The sequence below is a fragment of the Tetranychus urticae genome, chromosome 2 (genome assembly GCF_039701765.1).
Source record: "Tetranychus urticae isolate SD_2017Ah chromosome 2, NJAU_TeUrti_SD_1.0, whole genome shotgun sequence".
Classification (NCBI taxonomy): Eukaryota; Metazoa; Arthropoda; class Arachnida; order Trombidiformes; family Tetranychidae; genus Tetranychus; species Tetranychus urticae.
The window spans coordinates 15998965-16026787 of NC_142959.1; the positions used below are offsets into that span (position 1 = coordinate 15998965).

Consider the following 27823-nt stretch of genomic DNA (forward strand, 5'->3'; position numbering starts at 1 on the left):
AGTTCCAAAGATTCATAACTCTTCATATTAAGGTAACATTGAAATAAACACGATAATCAATGGCGTTTCGGTGATGATGACCAGGTTATATCAACGAGATAAACTTGACTTGTAAAAAAAGGGGTAAAGTTGTCACCAGTTTTTGTATGAATTATTCCATGGGAATATATATTTTAGATTATTGGGAGATTACTTTGATTTTTCAATCACAATAATCTTTGATAGCCTCTGTTGATAACCGTCAATGTCAGGATAAATCAGGTGAACAAGTTGAACTTGAAAGAAGAAACTTGTTCCTAATTATCGAAATGTAAAAATTGATTTTAGGCCAAAAAGAAAGGTTAAGTTGATGATTATATTGTTCAACGAAACCATCCAAAGCATGTATTATGAATGAAGATCCATGAATATGTAGGAGCAAGTGTTTTTTGTACAGAGGAATGGATGATGGAAAGTATTTTGGCTGAATCACAAGATTTCAAGTTGAAATAATTTTTAATCAACCAACTACTCTTGTCAAGCAAGTTTACTTTTTTTCCTAATCAGCAACAATCTTCCATAGCCTCTTCCATTTGCTCTCTTGGTATCATCAACATCAGATTTGGTAGCCTTTTCCATAGCTTTTAACCCAGTCTACCTTCGCTTTTTATCGTCGTATATTCAATGTAGTTTATCGGGTTGTACTTTTAACATTCAAAAAAGATTCAACAAATCTTTCAGCTTCTGATGGTTTTAAAATTATCAGCTCATCATCTCCTCGTAACCTCCTTCTTTCCAGCTTCGACTCTTGATGAGAGCATTCAACTCACTCACAAGTTTAGCCTTTTTTATCTGCGATAATGACATTTTATTTCTTTCACTTCATCTGCTTCTTTCTCCTTCCAATAGTAAAGATTAATATAGACAGATAACGCCTGGATGTAGTGATAGTTGTTTAGCTTTTTGCATAACGTTCTTGAGTGGTGAAACCAGGGGAAAAAAGGAGAGAAGAAGAGTAAATCCATGGATAAAGTAGAAGGTATTTTCGATTACTAGATATTCTTTGAATTTTAAAAGGAGTACTTCAACATTGGCATACTGATTATCACCATGACCTGTATTCCTGTAACCATTCCGAAACCATTTAAATCCTTGGCTATCATCACCATTAAACTTAATCATGGTCCCCGAGTGAATGAAGCAACAGTAGTTGATATCATTGAGAAAAATTCAACGCAAATAACATAAAAGATATGATAATGATAGCTGACGCCATTCTGTCAGTCCATGGTTTGGGTTTTGTTTTGCCATTGAAAATAAGTAACCTGAGAGAGAAAGAAGACAAGAAAAGAGGAAAAATTATGGTAAATGCATGATCTTTTTTTTTACTGGTTTCATATCAAGCAGCATTGATGATGGGTAACAATCAGTCTGTGCAATCTGAAAATAATCAATGATGACAAAAGATTGATTTGAACATTTGATTATTTTTATATTAGAGTGAAAGAATCGTAAACTTTTATTTACTTGGGAATTAAATAGAAGAGAACAGCTATTCAACATGTGATCATGAAAACAATTCACAAACTAACCAATCAACTAAGGACATGGGCAAGGAGACTAATTTACTCATGTGAAATGAATGAACACAAGGGATGTATTAGTTATTCAGATTGGCGATCACATGGCTTTCAAACTGGAAATAAATTAAAATGAAAAGACGGTGAAAATGAAGGAATTGAAGGTAAAAGAGAAGAAAAAAGAGAATCTTATAAATCACTTTTTCTTACCTGTAAACTTGGGCAGTTTCACTATTTTTTAGAAGCCAAGAGAGAGAGCGAGAAAAAAAACAACATCAAACTTGTCAGGTTATTGCTGGTATGGATAAAGCTCAATGCTCGTTAATACTTCAAGTATTTTTAGATGACCAAAATTAATGGTCTCATCATCGGCATCTATGAAAATAGGAAAATAAAAAGCCTATTAACCAAGTCATAGAGACAAGCTAAATAACTTACAATTATGAACAACCTTAAAAGGTAAAAGTACAGATTCTGGACTAGCTGTGTGAGGTAATCTAATGAAATTTGGAGCGCCAGTTATTGCAATCACGAAAGGAACCATTCGTCAATGTTATCACTATCTGTCCATTTCTTGTGATAAATCCCATCTTACAAGTGTCCATATAAAGATTGCAAGGTAAAAACAGTCTAAATCTGATAAAGCTGATGGTGATGCACAATTTTTCAACTTCAGACAACAGGTAAACAGTTAATTATAAGTCCACTTTCTAATTTGTAATCATCTTTAACCAGAAACCAGTGAGACTAGTAAGAACGGGAATCAAACGGGAGATTATGGTTGGCTTTAGATTGGTAAATTGGATTTGAAAAAGTTGAAAAACGGTGACCATTAGCTAATTTAATTCTCATCAATTAAAATGAGCCTTCAAGCTGTATGCCGTGTAACTCATGGCAGTCCTCGTGTTATTAATGTCTGAGGGGTTTGGCTGGAAAATCCGGACTAATCAATAACAGCTAATATCCTATTAACTGTGAATAAAAATCAAACAAAAACAGATACAAAATAGAAACAAAGTTAAAATTTAACTTGAAAATTGTAAAAAAATATTCACTTCGAACAGCCGTATCAATAAATTTGACAGGAATTTAATGGTTTGAGCAGTTATCTAATCAGACTTCAGTTCATAACTTATATAATAAACGCCAATCAACCCAACCTTTATTCAGCTTTTGATATTGTTTCTGTTTCAATTCAATTATTTTGGTAAAATGATGATTTTAATGATTTTAAAATCTTTTCCTGACTACAACAAGCATAGAGACTTAAATTGGTCAATTGTATGTCTACTGCTGCTACATCCGATGGATGTTTGTTGGTGGTCAATGCTATTGTAAGCTAAAGCTATCAAGACTTTTGAAGAAAAATGAGGAAAAATTGGGGAAAAGGTCCATTTTTAGAGTCTTATTTAAACAGATGATGATGTCAGTTAATCTAATCATAATGGCCATCAATATCAATAGTGATAGCCATATTGAAACGAGAAATTAATCGCAGCAATTGAATTGATTATTCATACTCACCATCAACAGTTAGACCGAGAAGATGAATACAAGCTTTAGAAACACACAAAAACAAAAGATTCTTCAGCTTTATCATCGGAAATACACCAACTCATCAATCCTTGACTAAGTGAAATCTCATAGAAAATCCTATAAGAATTTTAATTGTAATGATTGAATGATCAATTCAAAATAATCAGCCAATGTCAATGTACTTCAATGTAAAGCACAATCCATCATATAATACGAAATGTACATAAAAAGTAGAGTGTGGTCAGGAATAATCTATTTGAATGGACCAAAAAAACCGAAGATAGTAGATTAAATGATCCCTGGATTAACGTAACCACTTGAAAATAATTGTTTATCCCAAAATCGATGAAAGATTAAACACAATGATCAAATAAAAAGGCACAAAACAAAAAGACAATGATCATTGAAAAGAGCCATGTGTTTGTTGCCATGGAGCGAATGAAGCGCGTGTTCATAAATTAACCGTAAATGTTCGTAAGCTTACTCAAAAACTATTCAAGCTATTATCATTATTTTCATTCTGAAGGAAAAACATGAAATTAATCTGCATTAAGTGGCATTTGAAAATTAATGACTTTGTCTAGGAGTAGTTGCTCATGATGCTCAAAGATTAGAAACATGTTTTTCAGAGTTTATCATAATGAAGTCAGCAATTGGTTGCAAAGAAAGTTGGGAAATTGTTGTAATTTTGGCCTTTTACTGAATATCTCTCCATGAAAAATGACAAATTGTGATCGAGTGATCAAACAATTTCCAGATCTGATCAAATATCCAAGAATATAAATAATGAGTTCTTAGGTATAACATGAAGAGATGAAATAACAAGGGTTGTCTAAGGGTGTCCAATGGCGATAAAATATGACCTATGACTTGGATGGACATGAACATGAAATTGGGTTTATCCTTATTCCAGACTAAGGATAATATGTGGGTTATTTCAAGGGTAGCTTATCTTGAAATGTTAGTTTCTTAGGTTCATTTACACTTCATTTGTGAACACGCGTTAAATAAAACAATGTATTCATAATTTTTTGTCATTCGATCACGTTGTTGTCATGATAATGAAAATTATATGCCGGTGATTCTGTGAGCAGACAACAATCAAAGACATCTTTATCTTAATCTTTACGTTAAAATGAACCAGCAATCATCTTATAATCATCCTTATTATCAACCCAAGGATTCCAATGTTTTGAATTTAATTTCTTCCTGGTTGGTATTTACTCCCAATCATGCTGAAATGGTGAGCTCAATGTAAGTAATTTAACCACGTTTTTACTTGATGCCATTAATAGTAAATTAATTGTAAAAATGTAAGCATGGTAAACATGTTATGGCATTCAATATGAAATCATCGCAATCTTTGCTGACACAGGTTCAGTTTTACGCCAATCCTTCAGTATATCATTACTATTTGTAGTAGCTAATGGAAGACAAAGTTGCGCTTTATTGCAATTAAAACTGATTCATTTTAATTGTTTTTTTTCCTTTACAATTCTTCTCTAAAATAATTAACTTCTCACTAATTGAAAAGTATAATTTTTCCATCCATCCTTTTTTTTCAATTTCAACCAACAAATCTAGACGCTTTGCAGCCCAAGAAGTCTAATCATGAGAACCGGTCAAATGTTGAGTTACCCTGAGAGCTTATTAAATTCATTTGAATGGTTGATTGATTGTTAATTAATGATGGTTAATCATGTTTGTCCATTTTAAAATATAAAACAAGAAAGCGATACTTTAAATCAACTTGAGCTACCATTTAAAGCAACTTTTTATTTCAACCCAATCCTACATTGAATACTGTTTTTGTTGCTCGTATCATTTTGTTTTCAGTGAATATTCAGAAATCATTTCTAATCATTAAGTTAATTGTTAACCTTTCCACCCTTTACCCATCCCTGTAGGGATGAAAGATTAAATTAAAATTAAAATAGGAGTTAATGAAAAAAGTGAATATCATTGGTTTTTTGCCGGTTACTATTAAAGGTAATGTTGAAGTAAAATGAAAGCTAGGTAACTTGAATCAGCTCAATTGGATAACAATTAATTATCTTTAACAAATTTATTAAAAGCTGGCAGTAAGTCTGCAAAGCAAAATGATAATGATAAAAATGCCGAGAAGATGAAAAAATGAACTTGATCCAGATTCATCTGTCATCATCTGAAATGTTCATCTATTTTTAACTCGCTTTTATTCCGTCTTCACACTAACACAGTCTTTTTATATCCTTCCTTTATTCAGTTTCAAAATATAAGTCAGTCATGCCAATGAGAGGAAAAGGGCAAATGTTAAAGCAAAAGGATTGAATCTGAAATGGAAACAAATTAAATCAAAATGTAAATCAAAAATTTTCAATTAACTGCATTATCTAATTAAGGATTGACCAGACTGAAAGCCGGATCAAGCCTAAACAAAAAGATGAACCAGACAGTGAACATGCGAAGATTACCAGCAGCTAACCCAAAACCATTGATAAACTAACAGTAATCTGCCGGCTCTGATTCATGAGTTTATCATTCTGTTGATGATTACCTAACTGAACATCGTAGTCTACCTTCCAAAAATAGACAATAATATACGTAAACCTACCCATGGATTGAGTTATGGTTCCTTCTTTACCAGATTGACAGTATTGTTGGGCGCAAGCTTAAATTGAAATTTGGTTCAATTTTTTCTCATCTATTTACTAAACTCTAGATTTTTGTTTTTACCAAGAGATTTGATTTGAAAGGTTGGTTACGTCAATTCCTTCCTTTACACACTTGAAAGAGACTTCACTAAACTTGTATTATCAAATTCAAAGTCATCTTCTTCTAGGTTAACCAACTGTTCATCTAAATAATCATAATCAACAAATAGTATAACACTATCCAATCAATTTAACCTTGATAAACTTGCCATCTCTCCATCTTTATCATCTTAAGGCAAGAGTAAAGAGACAGTAATCATTGCTTTTAAATAAACCACTAGAGAGCGCTGGTGAGAGGGAGATAAAGGGAGAGAGAAAGGAAAGAAAACGAAGAAAAAAAACGAAAAATTAATAAATTACAAATTGTGAACAACATTTCCCTTTACTCTTTCCATACAATTGACTTTTTTTATCCCTGTTATCACTGACCAGTCACCAATCGCTAAAATTGGTTTAATCGGAAAGATAGTGAAGATGTAAGCAGCAGCATCGTAAATAGTTATTATGTCTATGATAAATCTCGTTACTGATCAATTCAATCATTCGTCTCCTCACCACCGCCATCTCAACCAAAAACAACATCTTCATCATCACCTTCATCACCATCACCATCACCATCATCTTCATAATATTTTTTGTTTCCACTGTGTATTATGTTAATTTCGCTGTATGTGTTCAACCTCGGCATCACCTTTATTCAAGAGGAATTTGTTTTTACATCTTAATTATTTAAAATCAATCATCAACGAAAAGGTAAGATTTCACCGAACAATCAAAGGTTCATTTTTGTTACTCTTAGTTAGATACATCTGTCAAGATTATCGGATGATATTGAAAATTCTGCATCGTATAAGATTAATTCTAATTTTTCATTTTTTCCTTTTCCTTTCCCTTTTTTTTCAATGACTTTCATTGTCATTTCATCGATTAGCTTAAAATCTCTCAATGAGCCCCATCATCATCCTTCATCGAGCTCCATTTATTCGAAGCACATCCCTCAAGACTGGAAAAACTCCTCCAAATACTCCAGATCGAGGCAAAAAAGCGGTTCGCTTTGCTGACGCATTAGGTCTTGAATTTGAATATGTTAAATTAATAAGTCAAGATGAGCTTCCAACGGTTCCTCGATCAGCATATCAAGATTTACAGCTCAAAGAGTCAATCAGCCAAAATGGAGGTAAATCAATTAATGTTTCAAGTCAAACCAGTGTTTCAATCAACAGCCATTGGGACAAAAACAATAACAACGATAACAACAATAATAAGAATCACATCAACAACAATAATAACATCAATTCACAGTCACTTATCATTAAACCTAAAAGAAAAATTTCACCTGTTTGGCCATCAACATATAATCCACATTTACCCAATACTTTGGTTCCTGAATTCCTTCAACCCATAGCATCAGCCAATTTCTGTGATCGAGTTCGTAGTCAATTTGTTTGCCTGGAAAATTGTATAGTCTCCTCTGGAGCAGGTAACATCTCAGTGACCTGTGTAATCCGAGTACTCAATATTGCCTTCGAAAAGTCAGTTACCGTTCGTCATACTCTAACCGAATGGCAGACCACTAGTGATTCTCTGGCCTCCTATTTACCCAACTCGTGTGATGGCTGGAGTGACAAATTTTCTGCAACTTTTTCCGTTCGCTCCGTTTCAAGTGGTGGTGCCCTGGTTCCTGGTCAACGCATTTTATTTGCCATTCGTTATACGGTTAACGGAGACGAATACTGGGACAATAATATGGGCCTAAATTATTCACTTATTTATCAAGCATGAATTAGTTTTACAGCAATATATTATATACATATATATATAATTTGTGTTGGTACAAAGAAGCAGCAAAACACCAAAAAACGATTTTAAATTGATAAAAACATTTTACATGTTTTTCTGATTTCTGGGGAAAACAATTGTCATAATTTACTTAAAAATCATGTTTCTCCCTATAGCTGTCATTGAAAAACAAATCTTAATAATTTCATGTCTTTCTCAAATCATCCATCTATTATTTATCAAATTGTTGATTGAATAAAAAAATAGAAATTATTTCCGCATTTAATTGTTTTTAAAAAACTTTGCTTTCAAATCTTAATTCTTAATGTTGTGTGGGTGAATGAAAAATTCTGCGTAAAAATAGACTAACCTTATCGAGTTGAGATTATCAAATGACAAGCTTTCACCACATGTTCTGCAGATGACTATGATAGTGATAACAAAAATTAGTCTCAGATAGTTAAATCAAACTAAAATGTTAACCTTTTACACTGGTTGTTCAATAAAAAAAACAATTGATTAATACATTCAGCTCAGATAGTGATGACTGGATGATATGCAGATGCTTACTGTTATATCATCATGCGTTGAGAAATGTTTGCTATTGTTGATAAGTTTTAACAACCATTGGTTAACATTGTGTAACGCAAATGGTGATCATGCTGCATGATTGATAATGAGAGTTGGTTTAATTTTCAAGATATTTACCTTTAATTGATAATAGATGAAAATGATAAAAGATCAATTAATTGTTTAGTTTAACAATATTGATTTCTTCTTCTTCTCTTTAATGCAAAGGGGGAAAAATGAGTTTACCAGACAACCTTGTGAGTGAAACTGAGTTGTTAGTCAAAAACATCAACAATTATTGGTTAACTAAAAATAAAATCAAATGAAATCATCAGCAATTTAATTGAATTATCAACAAAAAATTAACATCAAGGCTGGCTTCGAGTGATCATAATAAAGAGTCTTCTTAAGTTTCCAGTTATTCGGCTTATTGTATTACAATGCAATTACAATGCAGTAAGGCGTTTACCCGAAACCAATGGTAACCATAAAACAACAAAAAAACTGGTAACCAGTTACTGGTGACCTGTTGTATCCACCTTACAATGTTAATCTGGGAGGGAAAGATCCTATGACGATAGGTTGGCAGGTTTATGTAACTTTGATTTACATGATTTTATATTGTTATTGCTGCTAAATATTGTTTATTTAGTTGAATTATTTGTAAATTGTTGATAAACAATGGATAAAAGTAACCTTTACCTGCAACTGGCAATCATTTTATTGGCCTTTGGATACAGTAAGTAAACTTTTGCTGTCTACCTTTTTCCCTTCTCAATTTTCTCCATTCATTTTTAAAGATTTTAACCACTTGTTGTCTTGCTGAATAATTTAATTTTTGCATATTGTCTTTTAAGGTCAATCACTTGATTGTTACGTGTGCTCAAGTCATAATAATACTGATTGTAGCGAGATATTTGATAAAGAAAACACTAAAATACAGCCTACAACATGTGATATTTATGATGCAAAATACTGTATCAAAACTACTGGTCTTTATGAAGGTAACTTTATTTTCATTTTTTGTGATACTTTCTAGTTCGATCTAATCTTATATTTTCGTTTTAATGTCTTTTCCAGGTAAAATAGGAGTCCTTAGATTTTGTTCATCACGGAAATTTGAGGATTATTGTGATTACGTTAAAAGAGTAGGAGATAGTAGGCCGCTACGAAGTTGTGTTTATGCATGTAGCTCCGATGGCTGTAATCGAGGTGATAAATTATCTAATGTCAACTCATTGTTAGTTTTTACGAGCTCAATCATTTTTATGGCAGCATATTTCAAATAAGGAAATTTTGTTCAATTTTATTTTTATTGAATAATTGGTCTTATGTTAAATAAGCAGTATCAATTCAATATCCTGTGCCATTGATGTTTCACTATGGAGTCAAGCTGTTCTTTTCATATTTTCTCACTCTACATTTCGCATTCAATTCCAGTTGATTAATAATTATGCTGGTCATATATTTACAAATCATCGCTACATATCCTGCTAACTTAAGAATATCAATTTGCTCTGCATTTCTGAAGAAAGTTGTACCGGCTTGCTTATGAATCTCATAATATGCGCCAATTTGCTGATTGTGGAATAAAAAACATCTATTTTGAGTATGAAACTGACTTGTACAAAATATCTTCTCTGGTATGACATGGAAGCTGAAATATAACAAAGTTTATTCTCGGAAACTTTGAATTGTAATAGGCAATGAGAGTAGGTGACTACCAATTTAGAATAACAAAACTTATTAAAACAAAATATTTCCTTTCACTTAAGCCTTAAAAGGGATTATTGGCATCACTAAAAGTCTGTATTTTTAGCCGATTTGATTGATTATTTTGTAGAGTCAGTATTAGTCTCCATCTGATCATGGATTTTTTCAGTCGGTGGATTTCCTTTGTCCCAAAGCTCCTTTACTTTTCTTTTTAGTTCGCGTCTTTTAGCAGCTTCAGCCTCTTTTTTAATTCTTATTTCATCTTCAACGGCCCTAATTTGGGCTTCGACACTTCGTTCGCCGTTGATAAAATTATCCAACTTAGTAACCATTAATTCTCTAGCTCTTTTACGGTTACGCTCCAATTCTCTAAATTCGTGATTCTTTACCACAATGCCTATGATTAAAGGAATTAAATTGAAGAGCAAAATTTTAGAAAGTGAAATGTTAAATGCATCTAATAACTGTATATTTACCTGTAGGTTTATGAACTAAGACGACACAATTTTCAGATTTATTAACTTTCGAACCTCCAGGTCCACTTCCATGAGTAAATGTTTCATCCAAATCTTTTTCATCAAGCTTAGGGACCAAAGAATAATCAATCTTGCTCTTAATTAATTTCTTTGATAGAAATCGTACATCGATGAAACTATTCCTTAATAAAATAGATTGACGTAAGTTTAACATTGGTTAGCATTTAAGATTCAATGCATCAAGTTACAAAATGGTTCGTCATCAATTGATCCTAATCTAAACGATTTGATGGCTGCAGGTAAGTTTGAATAAAGCAGGATGTAATTTGATTACTAGACATTAAACCAGACAATATTGAAGTCGGATGAAATGGTTAGCTAAAGGAAAAACTGTAAGAAACGAAGACATTAGAATGCAAAACCAGCAACAAGGAGAGTAATAACTCTTCTACTTACCTCTTAAATTTTAAATCGTCCAATTTCAATCATTAAATTGGCATCCATTTGAATTAGGATTGAAAAGTTGAACAATTAAGATAAGTAACATGGTAAACACTGAATCCATATCAACAAACCATCTGTAAATAAAGAGGCGAAAAGTGATATGTTTAGAGAACAGAAAAAACCCGCGAATAAAAATAGCATTCAAAGTGTAAATATTAATAGAACTGATTTTCATCTAAATTTTTCCGTTAATCATCTAGAAGAAATTATTTGGAAAGGAAAAAATTTTTTCCTCGATCATCTTGAATGAGTAAATGATAAGAGCGCTTAAAAGTTATAACTTGATCAACCAATCATTCACTGATATCTTTGATGTGTGCTTTGATTTATGAGGAGAACAAGGATTGTAACAATTATCAGTACTTTTTTATTGATTTTCTTTACTTATTAATTGACCAGGTGGGTTGATCAATAAGAAGAAAGCATTGATTAAACATAAATACAGAGTTGTTGATAGTTTTATTAAATTTGATTAGAATCACCGGTTTGTTTCCATTACAGTTTTACTTTGAAAATCTATTGAAAGATGGAGCTCCACTGTAGGCAGGAAAACAAAATTTTTACACAATTGAAGAGTTGATTAAATTTTCTCAAAAAGTTTATCTTCTTCTTCATCATCGTCCTCATCATATAATTCATCACAGGTGAGAATAACTTTATTTTGATTAGAGTTATAACTCGAAAAATCTGATATCTTTTGATATCGACGATTATTTCTTGAGGTAAATAATCCACCTCCTGGATTTGATCTGTAAGTTGAGATCGTTTGGAGTAACAAGAAAATCACGGCGATAAGAATTAAAGATGAAAAACATATCACTATTATCACAGATGGTGGACTATTAATTAAATTGTCAAATATAACTTTATAAGATGAAGTTAATTCCATCTTTTTTGGTCCATAATTATTATTAACTGGAGTATCAACCATTGGTAGAGATGATACACTGCGTGTTTTTGCTGGAACTAAACATGGACCCAATGGACTATCACATTGGCAACAATTTTGATTGTCATTGTAATTAATAGCAGGTTTGCTTTGTTTCCTCTTTTTACTTAAAACATTTTCATTATCTGAATTACTTTTATCGTTTATTAAAGTGTTTGATAAATTAAAATCTAATGGATTTGTTGCTTGAGATAATGAAGTTGATGAGAATTTTTTGGATGACGATGATGATGATGGTTTGTTACAGCAAGGTAAACAACGGTTTGAATCTAAAAATAATGGGAATCGGCACTCAACACACTCATTGGGACTTGGTCCTGAACAAGATGAGCAAGATTCATGGCAAAGATCACAAGATTTGGTCAATTTGTTGAAATATGCACCAAGTGGGCAAGGAAGACAGAACCCATCTTTCGGTGGTCCTGAATTAAAGCAACTCAAACATTGAGAATGAGATGGACCAGAACAAGTTCCGCAAGATTCGTGACATCTTCTACATTCTGTCGATTTTGAATCCTTGTTTGGCTTTGATTCGTAATAATTTGATGGACAAGAATCTAATGAACAAAAACCTTCTAAAAGACGATATCGTGATTGACATTGATTACAGACAACTGCGGGTGATGATAACGACGATGAAGGTATTTGACTACATGAGATACAATAAGGTGGGCATCGGTTATTTTTACACGTTGAACTTGTGCAAAGAGGTGAACATTTGTTGGTTAATTTATCCAGTTGTAAATTGGTTTTACACGAAGTACATTTGTCTCTCGATTTAGTACATGTTTTACAATTACTTGAACAGGGAAGACATTCACCAGTTTGGTCAGCATAATACCCATCAGGACATTTGTTTAGGCAGCGATCAGCATAATAATACTGTCCAATATTACATGTGATACAATTATCAAAAGATGGTCCATAGCATGTTGAACATTGGGCACTGCATTTAGTGCATTCAATTGTTTCAACATTACCAAAAGTTCCATCAGGACAATCTTTGACACATTCAGAGGTTTCAAGGTTCATAAAGGTTGCTTTAGGACATTTAGAGGGGATTCGGCGAGGTAAAAAGCGAACAAGTCGAGAGGGATCTTCATAATTTGGAATTGGCTCATTGATGCCATAAAAGGTTATTCCCCATGAAATGAGTTGACCCGGTTTTTCAGCTGGAGTAAGATCATTTTTTATAATTAATCTCCACACTCCACGAGGATCTTCACCCCAGAAGTGGACAGAGAGGAAAGGCCATTGTTCAAAATTATTGTCTGACATGTCTTTAACCCGGGGTGTCAATAAATTGGAAACAGTCCCAGAAGGAGAAATAAGTGTAATTTTTAAATATCCACGCGGCTTAAAATGTGCATCAACTCGAGTTTGCACATGTTCAAGATATCTGATATCAGACGATGTTCCCGAACACCCAGTCCAATTTAAGGTTACTTCCAGTTGGTCAGTAAAGCTTGCAGGAATTAATAATTTTTCTTCTCGAACAGCAGATTCACAGATAATCTGGGGTGGAACAGGATGCCATTTTTCTGCCAAATCAACCATAGCTTCTGCATCCATCAACCCATAACCAAATTTATGACTAATGTTACGACCAACAGCATTGGTAAACCAGCCATTTTCATTTTTTAAAGGCTCATAACGAGATGTTCGTACAACAATGTGTTGCATATCACGCCAAGTTAAATTGGGATTAGCTTCCAAGGCTAGGGCACAAATGGCTGCCGCAATGGGTGCTGATGCAGAGGTTCCGGTATGTGATTTGGTACAAAGCCGAGAAGCATCTGGAGGCCAGCCTTTCTCAAGTGATTCAAAGTAAGATGTATCCATATCGACTGTCACTATATTTTCATCCCGCCCAAGCGAACCACTGCTATAAGTAGTTGCCAAGGTTGACGAGCACTCTTCAAGATACCAAGGTTTGGTACCACTTTGAGTAGCCGAGCTGATTGATAAAGTATAAATTGAATTGGTGTAACCATCACAGTTACAATTGTCATCACGTCTACCACCGTTACCCGATGCCCAAACAAATATCGACCCTTTTCCTCGACGACCCTGAAAATAAAAACAATAAATTAGTCAATACTATTAACAATGAGAAAGAATGGAATGAAGAAAGAGATTTCAATGCAAGGCCACATGTAATCTTTAAAAAATAGCAAAAATAGCGTCTTAGCAAAAATCTTGAAAAGCAACGAAAAGGGTTGAATGTTCCTTCAACCAAGAAGGAAGATGAATCAAATCATTCTGTACGTTGAATTTGATTGTATTATAATCAGAGAGCAAAAAAATGAATGAACAAAGCTAAAAACAATAATCATCGGCATAACAACAATTATAATTGTGATCAATACCTGTCATTCATCACAGGAAGTAAAATTTTTCATGACTACTATTTACGATCATTATCATTGAATTTGTTGTTACCTGGGTAAGGGACAACTCATAATTGAAATGACCATGAATGGTTTAAAGGTAATTGTGATTACGTCAAAGCATTGAAAAAAGGAAATGACAGTAAACAATTAAACAAATTGTTATATTGCTACCTTTTTCGCAGTCTAATTTAAAATATTTTTCCAAGCAAACAAAAAAGACTTAAACCACAAAATGAACAACAAAATGTGCAAACACAAAAAATAGCAATACGTTTAGGACATAATCAGTAACAACAGTTGTGGTTAGCGTTTCTAGATCTTCTCGCAGCTATAAGCTCTGATTACTGTCAAATGTGTTAAACCTTTTTAATCCCGTCGATAAAAGCACGTTTTGCAAGCCTACCAGGTCCATCAACTGTTTTGCCATCATCCTCAGGCCCCCATGAGGCACTATAAATATGAACATGATCAGGATTAAGGCCAAGTGCACGGGCTTCAACCTCGTCAGTGACCACACCGTCCAACATGCGAACTCCTCCAATACTACTATTAAAAGCTATTCCAACGCCACAAAAGTCATTACCAGCAACAGCAGCTACTTCGCCAGCACATCGAGTACCATGCCTGTGAAAGTAAATAAATACAAAAAACAATTAGCAAAGCAGCAAGTGAAACATTAGCAGTTAACATTGCTTTTAAATGGCATTGACTTTTGAAAATAATCAATGCCAAACAAATCAATATGATTGTTTTTAAACGGAAAGGCAAAAAAAGAGATGAATCTTTCAACCAATCTGTTAACTATTGAAAGATGATGAATTTGTTGCCTTGTCCAATTCAATTAACATAATATTTACTTGTTATCTCCGTTATCCTGAGGAGTTGGATCAGGGTCATTGCTGTTTACATCATAACTTGCCAATGGATCCTAAAGATTGAAAATAAATGTGAAAATATTAGAGACAACAAACGAAGAAAAATCAATAATAATTAACTTACATAATTTTCCGCTAGATCAGGATGATTAGGTTGAATACCATCATCCAGAATGGTGACAACAACACCTTTGCCAGTAAAACCTTTCTTCCAAGCAGCAGCAACATTCATATCGTAACCATCTTGAGCTCCTTTATTCTGTCAATCAATTGGTCGAGGAAAATGAAGGTAACAATTCATGTAAGTAAATTCATTGATTGACATGGTAAGAAGGTAAAACAAAGAAATATAAATAATTGAGTTAACATTTGAGTGTAAAAATAAATTGATTGTGAATTTTAACAAATAAATTTCATCTCTATTGGTTTTAATTTAATAAATAAATGTTAATATCACATTCAATCCAACACAATTCATCGATTCTATATTTTCATGTACATCGCAATTTTCTGAGAGGAAATTTATGTTAATTGGAGCAATTGTCTAATCACAATTGAACACTAAATCAATAGCATTATACTTACAATATACCATTGCTCTTTGAACAGTGGATCTGAAATTGTTTCAGGTACGTCTTGACTTATACTTGCTCGTTTAACACGTTTAATAATTTTTTGATGTTCAGCCCAAATAACCTGCAAGTAAACAATTCATTAATCAACAGATAATTCATAGTTAAATGTGGAAAGTAGATTGATTGTGATATAAATGCATTACTTTCGAGATATTTTTGATATGTTGGTTAATTTGATATTCATCTGACATTATTTACCCAATTGATGGTCATATTTGATTTTAGGTAAAAGCAGAAGGAAAAACAAAATGTTTTCTGTACTCTTTTATATTACATGGTAAACGATAATCAAGCTTTATATTAATAACAATTGGATGACGGCAGAGTCAATTGAATAGTCAATTTGATTGAACTAAAGATATTTTGAATTGAAATTTAAAAGATAAAAGATTAAAGGTATAACTGAAAGGTAAAGGGAATACAAATGAACAGTAAATAATGTAAACATCAATTGAATGCTAATTCACCTGAAAATGTCAACAATAAACGCAAATTTGACAAATAAGTTTAGCTCAAGTTAAGTTTTTTGAATGAATGATGGCTTGGATTGTTAATTAGCTCGACTAAAATTGATTTGTTGGGTTGGTGAGACTCAATATTGATCAACCATTAAGTTGACTTTTTTGTTCAGAAAATTGTATCAGACAAACATGGAATTTGTTTTTCTGTTGATCATCATGATGATGGGAAAGGTAAACATGGCAGGGAAATAAATGAAAGTAAAGCAATGTTTAGTGGTAATGATGATCAAGATAACTTACCCTTTCATCCCCTTTGAGTTTGGCAACATATTCATGTGAATGGTCAGTTGAACGCTTTGAAATACCATGATGTTCAAATAAATAATGATTCTCTAAATTCCCAATCTGTAACAAATAGAAGTACAAAAGATTAATTGTTATGCATTTTACAATAAATTTAATCAAATGTAACAGTTTTTCATTGCAATTAAGAGAAATGATTCCCCGATAATCAATAGCGAAAAAAGTCAACTTTCTCACTGAAAACATTGAATGCTAAAAATATAAACAAAAAATTGTCTATTCATTTGAATAAGATAATTTTCACTCGAAGTTGAATTGCCTTTTTTTCCTGATAATCAATACCAACAGTTGAACGAAAAAAATGCTTCACCATTTCAAGTATAACAAACAATTTACTAATTTAATTCAAAATCAAAGGTTATTGCCTTATTGTGAAAGGATTGAATACAAATGTACACTTTGATATTGTTAACAAAATATGTTAATGTTTATTAAAATTGAAACTATTCAGTTTACTTTTGAATTGATTTTGAATGCTGTTTAGATTAGTTTTTACCAACAACTATAATTGATAAATGTTGATTGATCACAAATTGGCAAGTTGAAACGTCTTGAAATGATGAACATTGAACAGTCAGATGCAATCGATGGGAATGATTAAGTAAATTAACCTTTTATTATAAGTTTAATCAAGATTGATAAGAGCAAATTAGATGGAAATGAGAAGTACTTTGAATACGCTCAGTTTATTATTGGAAGTTGACAGGAAAAAAACATTTAAACGTTGATTAACAAGATTGGAGAATGTATCTGAATAACTAACTATTGATTCTTGGTTTGGTTGATTAGGAATGAATTTTGGCACCTCAACTGGATAGACAATCAGAAGTAATGAGCAAAATACAATGTCATTAGTTGCCAAGCGTCAAGTTTAAAATGTATACAATTTTATCCCAATCATCAGATTAACCATCAACAGTTATCATGTAGAGACAAGGTGACACTTGGACTTAATAAGTTTCCAATCAATATCCAGGTAAAAATCAAGTTGAGGCAATAAATTAACAGTTCAAGGTTTACAGAAATTATTTCTTTTCAATTAGTAAATCACCAAAACAGAAGCAAAATAATGAACATTTTTTTTCGCTAACTATTCAGTTTGTATTGATAAATATCCATTAAGTTTATATGTTTAAAAAACTAAACCATCTTTTCAGTTTGAATGATTGAAATGAAAACTATGTTAAGGTCATTATTGTGATTATTGAAGCTATCATTTGATGTTGTGGTGTTGATGATAGTAATATTTTGGTAAGTAAATTGACTTAATAAAGTTTATTAAGAAAGCGAAAGCCCAAAGCTAAAGCATGGTAAAATGGGTGAAAATGAAAGACTGGAAAGGTAAGAATCTTTTAAATCTTGGTTATTGGTATCATCATGATCATCATCATAAACCTTAATCGGTAGAGCATGAGATAACAATTATCTCAACAGTGAGACTCTTTTAGGTTCATTTTGTAAGTATTATATCACAATTAGCAACCTGTAATCAAACAGTGGGTAACAGCACCTCAACCTAACCATTATACAAATCCTTTTATTAGCTGTGTACTGTTCAAGGGTTCAACATTTATGGTGATACTTTTCAATGTTTATTTCAATCTATCCACAGTTAATATTGTAATCAAATATAATAACCATTTATATACTCTCGGCCAACAATCATTTAGTTTTGTAATAAACTGTGAACAATAAAAAAGATGACTGTATATTGACTAAAAGTAGCCTTTTCTATTACTAATTCAATAGAGTTGAATAGTTGTCGAGTTTTTCAAGTTATAATTAGTGAATAGTTGTCATAGAGTAGAAAAGTTAATAGTCAAGAGTTAAATCAACAACTTGACTGTGAGATTAGCGATCAGAATGTATTATCGGTGAGCAAATTATATTGATAAAATTGTTTTAATTTGCATCTCATGTTATTTTTTGCATTTTTTCTCCACCTTTTTCAATATTGGCAGTATTTCAAGGTTTTTTTCCCTGGCAATTTCTTTGTAAATCATCATACTGATCATCAAAGATGATAATGATGATGGCACATATGAAAATTATTACCAAATAATTAAGTAATAGCAGAGTTGGTTTGAAGCGAACACAAAAAGAAACTAAAATGTTAGAGATGAGATAAGAGATTACCATTTATCTTAAGCTGTTGCCCTGGACTTTCAAAATGACAAATAAGGTTATTTTATGATATAATCACAATAACATGATGATTATTAAGGTGAATTAGTTACTAACCTTTCCAATAAAGTGGAATCCATGAGAATCAGCTAAATGACGGGCATCTTGTTCGCTTGAATCAGCTTTAAGTTCAACTGCAAATCTATTGGTAAAAACATTTTCATCCTGGCACAAAATTTGCTTATTTGTAAGCATTAAGGCAACAATCAGGAATAATAATTGTCTTGAATATGAAGTTAATGATGATGATGATGATGATAATGGTGATAGACTTAGTGTCACCATTGTAGTTGAATACAGAATTGGGTTGAAAATTGGTTTTCACGGTTAAGGTATAATGCTTTCGGGTTGCTGTAATGGTTGACGAGTTAACACTTGTTTCAAATGCCAAGTAAACGATGACTATCTGTATAAAACATGGCTTCTTCCATCATCCGGATGATTCCAACATTTGATTATTATGAAAATAATTACATTTTAATTTAAAAATCAACCTTTTTTTGTTGGTAAAAAATCTGGTTGATTATGGAAATCAGAGGTGAAAAATTACAGTTGCTATAAACAAGTTGAACTGTTACACTACCATGTCTGTTGATTCGCGTTTTGCCTCTCACTTTTACTCACTATAATTCTTAACTCTCACTCTCCCTCTCTCTCTTTCAAGGCAGGTTGATTTCACAGATGGCTTTGATGGTGTTGATGGGAATAATGATGATTGTGTCGGTGTTGAGAGGAAGGTTGATTGATTGAGATTAGAAAGTGTTCATCATTTAAACAAAATATTTCAATTTTATATACAAAACAGCAGTCAAAAGCAAAGAAAGCTTTCACTTGATCATTGGGAAGAAAGAGAGAGAGAGAGGAGTTAAAGGAAGACTGAGATTGGGATGAACATTATTAAGAAGTGGTAATGGAGTTAAACATGGAGGGTTAACACAATTAACAATCAAATGAGAGGGAAGATAAAAAACAATGGTTTTTGATGAACAGTCACACAAACAGAAGAATAGCAAAATAACATTATGAGATGATTTTGAAGAGAACAGTAAAAGAAATGTGACCAAGAAGAGAAAAAACGAAGAGAAATGTTGACAATCCACCTTAAAAAAGCTGCCAATCAAGATGACTGACTGTTAAATAGATGATGACGATGGTGAGAGTGATGCTAATTGAAAACAAAAATGGTAAATTTTATATAATTTGTGATTAAACAGTATTCATTTCATTGTCTTAAGCACAGCAAAAAGCAACAACAACCAAATGTTGAATCCCAAAACATATGAGCCTTTCCCAGCCCACTTGACGTCAAACAACAAACTCCACCTTTCGGATGAAAATGTAAAAATTTTTCAATGTTAAATAATTGATGATTAGAGTAAAACAATTAATCAATTTAATCCCACAATTAATCATTTAACAAGGAATAAACCCATTTGCTTAATAAGTCGATAAATAAGGCAGCCATTTAAATAGATCATAAAGATTAACATTTGTCCAGTTCAAGTACAAAATGAATGGACATTGAAAGTAAGCCCTTGGACTTAATCATTAAAATTAAACTCGTATTGACCTAATCAGCGAGGCAACAATTGAGTTAATTTATATTTCTCAAGAGTTTACCAGCTGATAATTGAACAATTACATTAGTTAATGTGATGAAAGCCTTGAAAGTGATGACAATCCCGAGTCTTCAATCAAAATTGGATAATGAATTGTTTTTTCAGGATTACCTTAATGGATACGAAAGCCATTTTTACAATTTGTTAAGACAAATTATCATCATTATTTCACATTAATTTGACTGTATTTCAACTGAACTGAAGTTTAATTCAGGTTTCACTAAAATACCAGATTCTTTATACTGGCCTGAAAAGATATTGAAAGAAAACAAAAAACTGGTAAATTGAATGAAACCAAATCCTTTGAATAAGACGGAATCTGGTTTTGTTTAACATTCAATGAATGCTAAATATACGATTTAAACAGTCTATAATTGTCGTTGATTGTTTAAGCAGGGAAATGCAAGTTAACCATCAATTGTTGGGAAAATTGCGACCATTTGCAAGATTAAAATTCTTGCTCATATCTGTCAATTCATTACCTTTGTGAATATTGAAGTTACCTTGAGTGATTCAATGGATGACAAGTTTATTTATCTTTTATAGCAATTGCATGATACAATCGATTCTTTTATGAAAGGCTGGAATTTATAATTACAATTAAAAGATCAAAATTTGAAAAGACATTAGACAATTGAGTAAAGAGAGGAAAGAAGATAATTGATTCTCTTGAAAATGTATTCAGAAATGATTACCAATTCAAATAATATTTGAAAACAAAAGCTTTTTGTTGGTCTGAAGTTAATTTTTAAAGTGATTTCTTGTATAGACAAGGAACCACAGCCATCAGTTTAATCCAATGTAACTGAATTTACATAAAGCTCAGAGACTCGACAAAGAAATTCAAAGAGCATGTAGTTGATTCCCACAGAAATGGCTATTCAAAGCACGAAACAGCTTCTTCAGTTCCTAGGAAGGAAAAATATTGAAGTTATTCGAAATATTACAGATCAAGAATTGATGAGCGTCATTCCAAACATTGGAATTGGTTGCCTAGTAATCATTGAATGTAAACGTGGGCATATTATAGACTTGATGTAACTCCATATAATTACGTGTAATTGTATTTGCCAGACTTTTCATTTTCCTTTTCAATAAAAAGTTCTTTATTAAAAAAGTGTTTCTATTAATAAATTACTCTGCCATTCTGTAATCTGATCCATGATTGTAAGGTTAAAAAGCGTTTTTAAATTGAGAGTAATTGTGAGAAATAAATGTAAATATAAAGGAATGAAAGCAATAAAGGAATGAAAAAGGGTTCCCGGGTTAAAAGTAGAGGCTTGGTAAGTTTGTAAAGGCATAAACTGAGTCTCTTTATGCAATAATTGTTTTATGATCGGTAGTTTGTGATTGAATTACTTTCAAAGTTAAATATTCGGCTCAAACTATTGGTTGGTGAAACTGCAAAAGCTCGAACATTTTAGTTGAAAGTTTAGACTTTAGAGTTATTGGTGCTTAGTTGTAGGAACAGAAATACTGACAAGCAGTGCTTTTAAAAAATTTCTGCGATCGACGGTTTTTCGAGGAACCGTCGAACAAAGTTTAGACTTCGATAGCCTTTTCTTCGACTTGGAAACCAGGTTTTTGCATAAAACTGATGAAGCTAGTGTAGCTTTCGATGAATAACCAGAAAATATACTTACATTGAGAAATACAGCTTTCTGTTCAAAATAAAACAGATAAGTTCGATTTTCCGATAGACTGGCCGCATTATAGGAACGATAGAGTTAGAGAGCTGAAACTTATTTTTCGTTGGTACACATTAGGGATTTAACAATTTTTTCATACTATCAATAGTTCGCTAGATTTCACCCATTAACCCAAAAAATTCGCGTCGCAATATTTTGCGTCTGGTAGTACCTAGAATCGTTATTGTTTGACCAAACATTATATTTTAGCATGGACTATTATGTGTAGACATTTGAGATCATTAAAGATGATACAAGACAAGTTATAGTAGCGAATGGTTTATGTTACCAGATTTGATACTTGGTTAACAAAAAATCTGGTTGCTTATGAAGCGTTAAAACAATATTCAGTATTGAATGAGATAGCTCAAATTCCTTTGGTATTGTGTGACATTATGCTATAGGTCAGACTAAAATCAAATGTTTGATCAAAGAATGGCGATCATAGGTACTATCAATCTCGAGACAATTAGACTCGAAGTTTTTGGGTTAATTGTCAAAATCAAGCGAACTATTGATAATATGAAAAAAGTGTTCGATCCTTGCTCTGCACATGCAATTTCTATGAGCAAGAAATAAGTTTCATCTCTTTAACTTCACCGCTCGTTGAATGGGGCCATTTTAATCAAAAATCGAACATATCTGTTTAATTTTGAACATAAAACTTTATTCCTCATAATGAATGCATTTTCTGGTTAAGTATCGAAAGTAGTAGTATCATCTGTAGTTTCATGCAAAGATTTAGTTGTATAGTTGAACAAAAGTCAATCGAAGTTTTAACTTTGGAGTCGAATATCTCGAAAACTGTTTATCGCAGAAAGAATACTGATAGACTCAGTTTTTATTGGCCTACAATTAAGGACCAATTTATAATTTTTATGTGAAATTAGAAAGTTAAGGCTATTTAATCACTGCTTTTGAGCAAAGCGAAGCGCATTTATTGTTTAGTTTTGTTGATGTTGACCAGAAAAGAACAGTAAGCGGCAGAGAAATAGAAGCAGGGTTGATCTTTTATATCGAAATGTTATCGGTGTCTCAATTTGACAAGTCACTAAGAACTAAGAAACTCGATTAGCTAACAAACATCTTCTTAGCCTTCATACTTTACCTAAAGCTTTATAATTTAATCCGTTCAATAATACCTAGTACAAGAGACTTCACGGCATTATCCTTTCGTAAGAGTAAATATCCCAGTACCGATTATAAGAAGGATGAAGAAGAATTTGAAACTAAAGAATATCTGACCGAAGTCTCAAGCAATCTAATTTAGTTTTATGTACTGCAACTAAACATCAAAGCATTAAAAGAAAACATCTTTGATTTGCAAACGATTACAAACATTTTTTAAATCTGCAAAAGAAGTGCTGCAAATGCTCGAATATTATAGTAGAAAGTTAATAATTAGTGCTTTGTTGTAGAACCATGAATACTGAGTCCATTAGTACTCTTGGTAAATTTCTGAGATCAGTATTTTTTGAGATATTCGACTCCCAAGTTTAAACTTCGATCGACATTTGTTCAATTATGGAACTAAATCTATGCATGAAACTCATTTTGCCAGATGTGAGTTTTGATGCTTAACCAGAAAATGCACTGCTTATGAGGAATAAAGTTTTATGTTCAAAATAAAACAGATATGTTCGATTTTTGATTAAACTGGCCTCATTCAACGAGCGGTGAAGTTAAACAAGTGAAACTTATTTCTTGCTCATAGAAATTACATGTGAGTATCAAGCACTGAATAATTTTTTCATACTATCAATAGTTCGCTAGATTTTGACCATTAACCCAAAAACTTCGAGCTTTAATATATCGAGATTAGTAATACCTACGATCGCCATTCTTTGAACAAACATTTGATATTAGTCTGACCTATAGCATAATGTCACACAATACCAAAGGAATTTGAGCTATCTCATTCAATAATGAATATTGTTTTAACGCTGCATAAGCAACCAGATTTTTTGTTAACCAAGTATCAAATCTGGTAACATAAACCATTCGCTGCTATAACTTGTCTTGTATCATCTTCAATGATCTCAAATGTCTACACATAATAGTCCATGCTAAAATATAATGTTTGGTTGAACAACAACGATTCTAGGTACTACCAGACGCAAAATTTAGGGACTCGAAGTTTTTGGGTTAATGGGTGAAATCTAGGGAACGATTGATAGTATGAAAAAAGTATTCAGTGCTTGATGTTCACATGCAATTTCTATGAGCCAAAAATAAGTTTCATCTCTTTAACTTCACCGCTCGTTGAATGGGGCCATTTTAATCAAAAATCGAACATATCCGTTTTATTCTGAATAGAAAACTTTATTCCTCATAATGAGTGCATTTTCTGGTTAAGCATCAAAAGCTACATTTGGTAAAATAAGTCTCATGCAAAGATTTAGTTCCATAATGGAAAAAATGTCGATCGAAGTTTAAACTTCGGAGTCGAATATCTAAAAAAATACTCATCACAGAAATTTTTTAAGAGTACTAATGGACTCAGTATTCATGGTTCTACAAAAAACACTAATCATTAACTTTCTACTATAATGTTCGAGCATTTGCAGCACTTCTTTTGCAGATTTAAAAAGATGCTTGCAATTGATTGCAAAGTTAAAATGTTTCTTTAAATGGTTTAGTATTTAGTCATGTTACATAAAGCTAGCATAGATTGTTTGAGATTAACCGCCGACTCACTTTTGTTATTTCTTAGACTTGAACTGGTTAACTCATTCTCGTCTTTGGTCATCTGTAGTATTTTCAATCTATTTCGACTCGAGGTATTATAAGAATGAATATGCTCAGCAAATTTTTCTCTGGTTATTTTACAACGTTTTAGGTTAAACTTTGATGCAAGTCTAAAGTAAAGACTTTTTAATCACTGAACTTAAGCATCGCAGTTGCTTGGGATTTTGCACCATCTCGGAATCACTTCAAAGCAATTATGATCTTTAGTCAACAATTGTTCGGTCATCGGATATACAAGCATTTCAAGATTGATTCGATCGATTTCGATTGACATTTGTTCGTATACAGAACTAGATTTTTTTATGAAACTTATTTTGCCAGATGCAGCTTTTGATACTTAACCAGAAAATGCACTCGTTATGTAGAATAAAGTTTTCTGTTCAAAATAAAACAGATATGTTCGATTTTTGATTAAACTGGCCCCATTCTACGAGCGGTTAAGTTAAAGAGCTGAAACTTATTTTTTGCTCATCGATAGTTCGCTGGATTTTGACCATTAACCCAAAAACTTCGAGCTTTAATATATCGAGATTAGTAATACCAGTATAGTATGGACTATAACATAATATGACATAATACCAAAGAAATGTGAACTATCTCATTTAATACTGAATATTGTTCCAACGCTTCATGTGCAACCAGATTTTTTGTCAACAAGTATCAAATCTGGTAGCATAAACCATTCGCTGCTATAACTTGTATCATTTTCAATGATCTCAAATGTCCACACATTATAGTCCAGAATAAAATGTAATTTTTCGTTAAACAATATTGATGGTAGGTACTAACATACGCAAAATATTGAGACTCGAAGTTTCTGGGTTAATGGGCGAAATGCAGCGAACTATTGAGAATATGAAAAAAGTATTCAGTGCTTGATGTTCACATTCAGTTTCTATCAGCCGAAAATAAGTTTCAGCTCTTTATCTTCACCGCTCGTAGAATGGGGCCAGTTTAATCAAGAATCGAACATATCTGTTTTATTTTGAACAGAAAACTTTATTCCACATAATGAGCTACAGTACTACGTCCAGTTGTTTTGTAAAAATTTTGTTTGTCGCCATCTATTGGGCAAGTAGATTTTACATTGAAAATCTGGCCTTTCAATAATATTTTAAGGTTTCAAAGATTTTAGTCCAGCAAAAATACAAACTAACTGGAAACAAAACAACTGTGTGTAGTACTGTATATTGCATAAAATAAATGGATTTTCATTCTCATGCTTCTTATAATTGGTGCAAGGGTATTTACTCGTACGGAAGGATAATGCCGTGAAGTCTTTGTTACTAGTATAAACCTTATTAAGGTGCAATCAATTATTAAGCATTGTATTAGTTTATTCAAGCATAATTGTTGAAATTAATCCTTAATATCTTGAAAGCATTTTGTGGTTAATTTAAAACCGATGTTTTAGGTTCCTTTGTTTCAACATGAAAAGCTAATTTTGTTTTCATAGGAAACATTGCAAAGCACAAAATTCACTGATGATAAATCAATTTTTGGACTTTTCTGGTCATAATTAGTGGATAAACATGGGATCAAACTGTTTGCTGAAATGATGAATAAAATTTGGGACGAAGTTTGAACTAATGCGAGAAATAGTAAAGAATTGATTTCTTCAATGTTTAACTGAAAATCTTTTTACTGTATATCATTATTCAAGTTGGCTTTCCTGGACTTCCGATTTCCAATGCAGTTAATCACAATGCCTTAAAATTGCAGCTCAAATTAATCAAGAAATAAATTACAATATGACTTTTGTTTCAATATTATTTATTGTTTAAATCTTCTGGTTAAAACCTGTAAAACCTAAAATCAAACCAAATCTAACCTAAATTACAAGTTTTAAGAACTAATTTTCTTGTTCTATCAATTAGTGTAACAATTGAATGAGTTGATGTAACAAATAAATAAGATTCAATACAATTGCACACAATTTGTTTTCTTGAAATGCTTTAATATTCGGTAGCAATTGCTGACTAAAGGCTATAATTGCTTTGAAGTGGTTCCAAGATAATGCAAAATTCCAAGCAACTACGGTGCTTAAATTAGAATAGTAAAGTATGAATAAGTTAACCAATTTAAGTCTGAGTTTAAGAAATAGTCAAAGTTTGACCAGTAATAAAGTAAGTCCGCGATTAATCTCCAACAGTCTGAGCTAGCTTTATTACTAAACATTAAACCATTTAAAGAAAACATTTGCACTTTGCAAACGATTGTAAGCATCTTTTTAAATCTGCAAAAGAAGTTGCTGCAAATGCTCGAATATTATAGTAGAAAGTTAAAAATTAGTGCTTAGTTGTAGAGAAATAAATACTGAGTCCATTAAAACTCTTAAAAAATTTCTACGATCAGTATTTTTCGAGATATTCGACTCCAAAGTTAAAACTTCGATTGACTTTTTTTCAACTACGGAGCAAGATTTTTGCATGCGACTTATTTTGCCAGATGCAGCTTTTGAAGCTTAACCAGAAAATGCACTCACTATGGCGAATTAAATTTTCTGTCAAGAATGCAACGGAAATGTTCGATTTTTTATTAAACTGGGCCCATTCAGACGAAGTTAGAGATGTGAAACTTGTTTGTGGCTCATGGAAATTGCATGTGAACATCAAGCACTGAATACTTTTTTCATATTCTCAATAGTTCGCTGCATTTCGCCCATTAACCCAAAAACTTCGAGTCCCTAAATTTTGCGTCTGGTAGTACCTAGAATCGTTGTTGTTCAACCAAACATTATATTTTAGCATGGACTATTATGTGTAGACATTTGAGATCATTGAAGAGGATACAAGACAAGTTATACCAGCGAATTGTTTACGTTACCAGATTTGATACTTGGTTAACAAAAAATCTGGTTACCTATGCAGCGTTAAAACAATATTCATTATTAAATGAGCTAGCTCACATTTCTTTGGTATTATGTCATATTATGTTATTGCACATACTAATATCTAATGTTTGTTCAAAGAATGGCGATCGTAGATATTACTAATCTCGATATATTAAAGCTCGAAGTTTTTGGGTTAATGGTCAAAATCTAGCGAACTATTGATAGTATGAAAAAAGTATTCAGTG

General features: G+C 32.1%; 4 protein-coding genes and 1 long non-coding RNA gene across 6 annotated transcripts; 2 read left to right on the forward strand and 3 right to left on the reverse strand.

The window, feature by feature from the left end:
- Positions 1 to 276: 276 nt before the first annotated feature.
- LOC107359680 (uncharacterized) lies at positions 277 to 3655 on the reverse strand. Of its 2 annotated transcripts, XR_003083005.2 has the most exons (5): positions 3084 to 3489; positions 1998 to 2531; positions 1770 to 1934; positions 1507 to 1675; positions 277 to 1304 (listed from the first exon to the last, which is right to left on the reverse strand). It is a non-coding gene; the product is annotated as an uncharacterized LOC107359680 (long non-coding RNA). The 2 variants fall into 2 exon arrangements; XR_001568133.3 differs by lacking the exon at positions 1507 to 1675 and having other exon boundaries at positions 3084 to 3655.
- Positions 3656 to 6152: 2497 nt separating this feature from the next.
- On the forward strand, positions 6153 to 7848 carry LOC107359503 (glycogen-binding subunit 76A). Its single transcript, XM_015925992.3, has 2 exons — positions 6153 to 6541; positions 6720 to 7848. The coding sequence occupies exon 2, from the start codon at positions 6734 to 6736 to the stop codon at positions 7568 to 7570; it is 837 nt and encodes a 278-aa protein (XP_015781478.1). The 5' UTR covers positions 6153 to 6541; positions 6720 to 6733; the 3' UTR covers positions 7571 to 7848.
- An 842-nt stretch (positions 7849 to 8690) lies between these two features.
- bou (glycosylphosphatidylinositol anchored membrane protein boudin) lies at positions 8691 to 9754 on the forward strand. The gene is made up of 3 exons (XM_015926190.3): positions 8691 to 8876; positions 8995 to 9141; positions 9218 to 9754. Exons 1-3 carry the CDS (start codon positions 8819 to 8821, stop codon positions 9424 to 9426), a joined length of 414 nt encoding a protein of 137 aa, XP_015781676.1. The 5' UTR covers positions 8691 to 8818; the 3' UTR covers positions 9427 to 9754.
- A 36-nt stretch (positions 9755 to 9790) lies between these two features.
- LOC107359604 (mitochondrial translation release factor in rescue) lies at positions 9791 to 10902 on the reverse strand. Its single transcript, XM_015926115.3, has 3 exons — positions 10783 to 10902; positions 10327 to 10716; positions 9791 to 10247 (listed from the first exon to the last, which is right to left on the reverse strand). Exons 2-3 carry the CDS (start codon positions 10538 to 10540, stop codon positions 9970 to 9972), a joined length of 492 nt encoding a protein of 163 aa, XP_015781601.2. The 5' UTR covers positions 10541 to 10716; positions 10783 to 10902; the 3' UTR covers positions 9791 to 9969.
- A 272-nt stretch (positions 10903 to 11174) lies between these two features.
- LOC107372295 (furin) lies at positions 11175 to 19981 on the reverse strand. Its single transcript, XM_015940506.3, has 7 exons — positions 18748 to 19981; positions 16444 to 16548; positions 15633 to 15743; positions 15172 to 15306; positions 15030 to 15100; positions 14535 to 14796; positions 11175 to 13849 (listed from the first exon to the last, which is right to left on the reverse strand). The coding sequence occupies exons 1-7, from the start codon at positions 18973 to 18975 to the stop codon at positions 11411 to 11413; spliced, it is 3351 nt and encodes a 1116-aa protein (XP_015795992.2). The 5' UTR covers positions 18976 to 19981; the 3' UTR covers positions 11175 to 11410.
- Positions 19982 to 27823: the final 7842 nt, after the last annotated feature.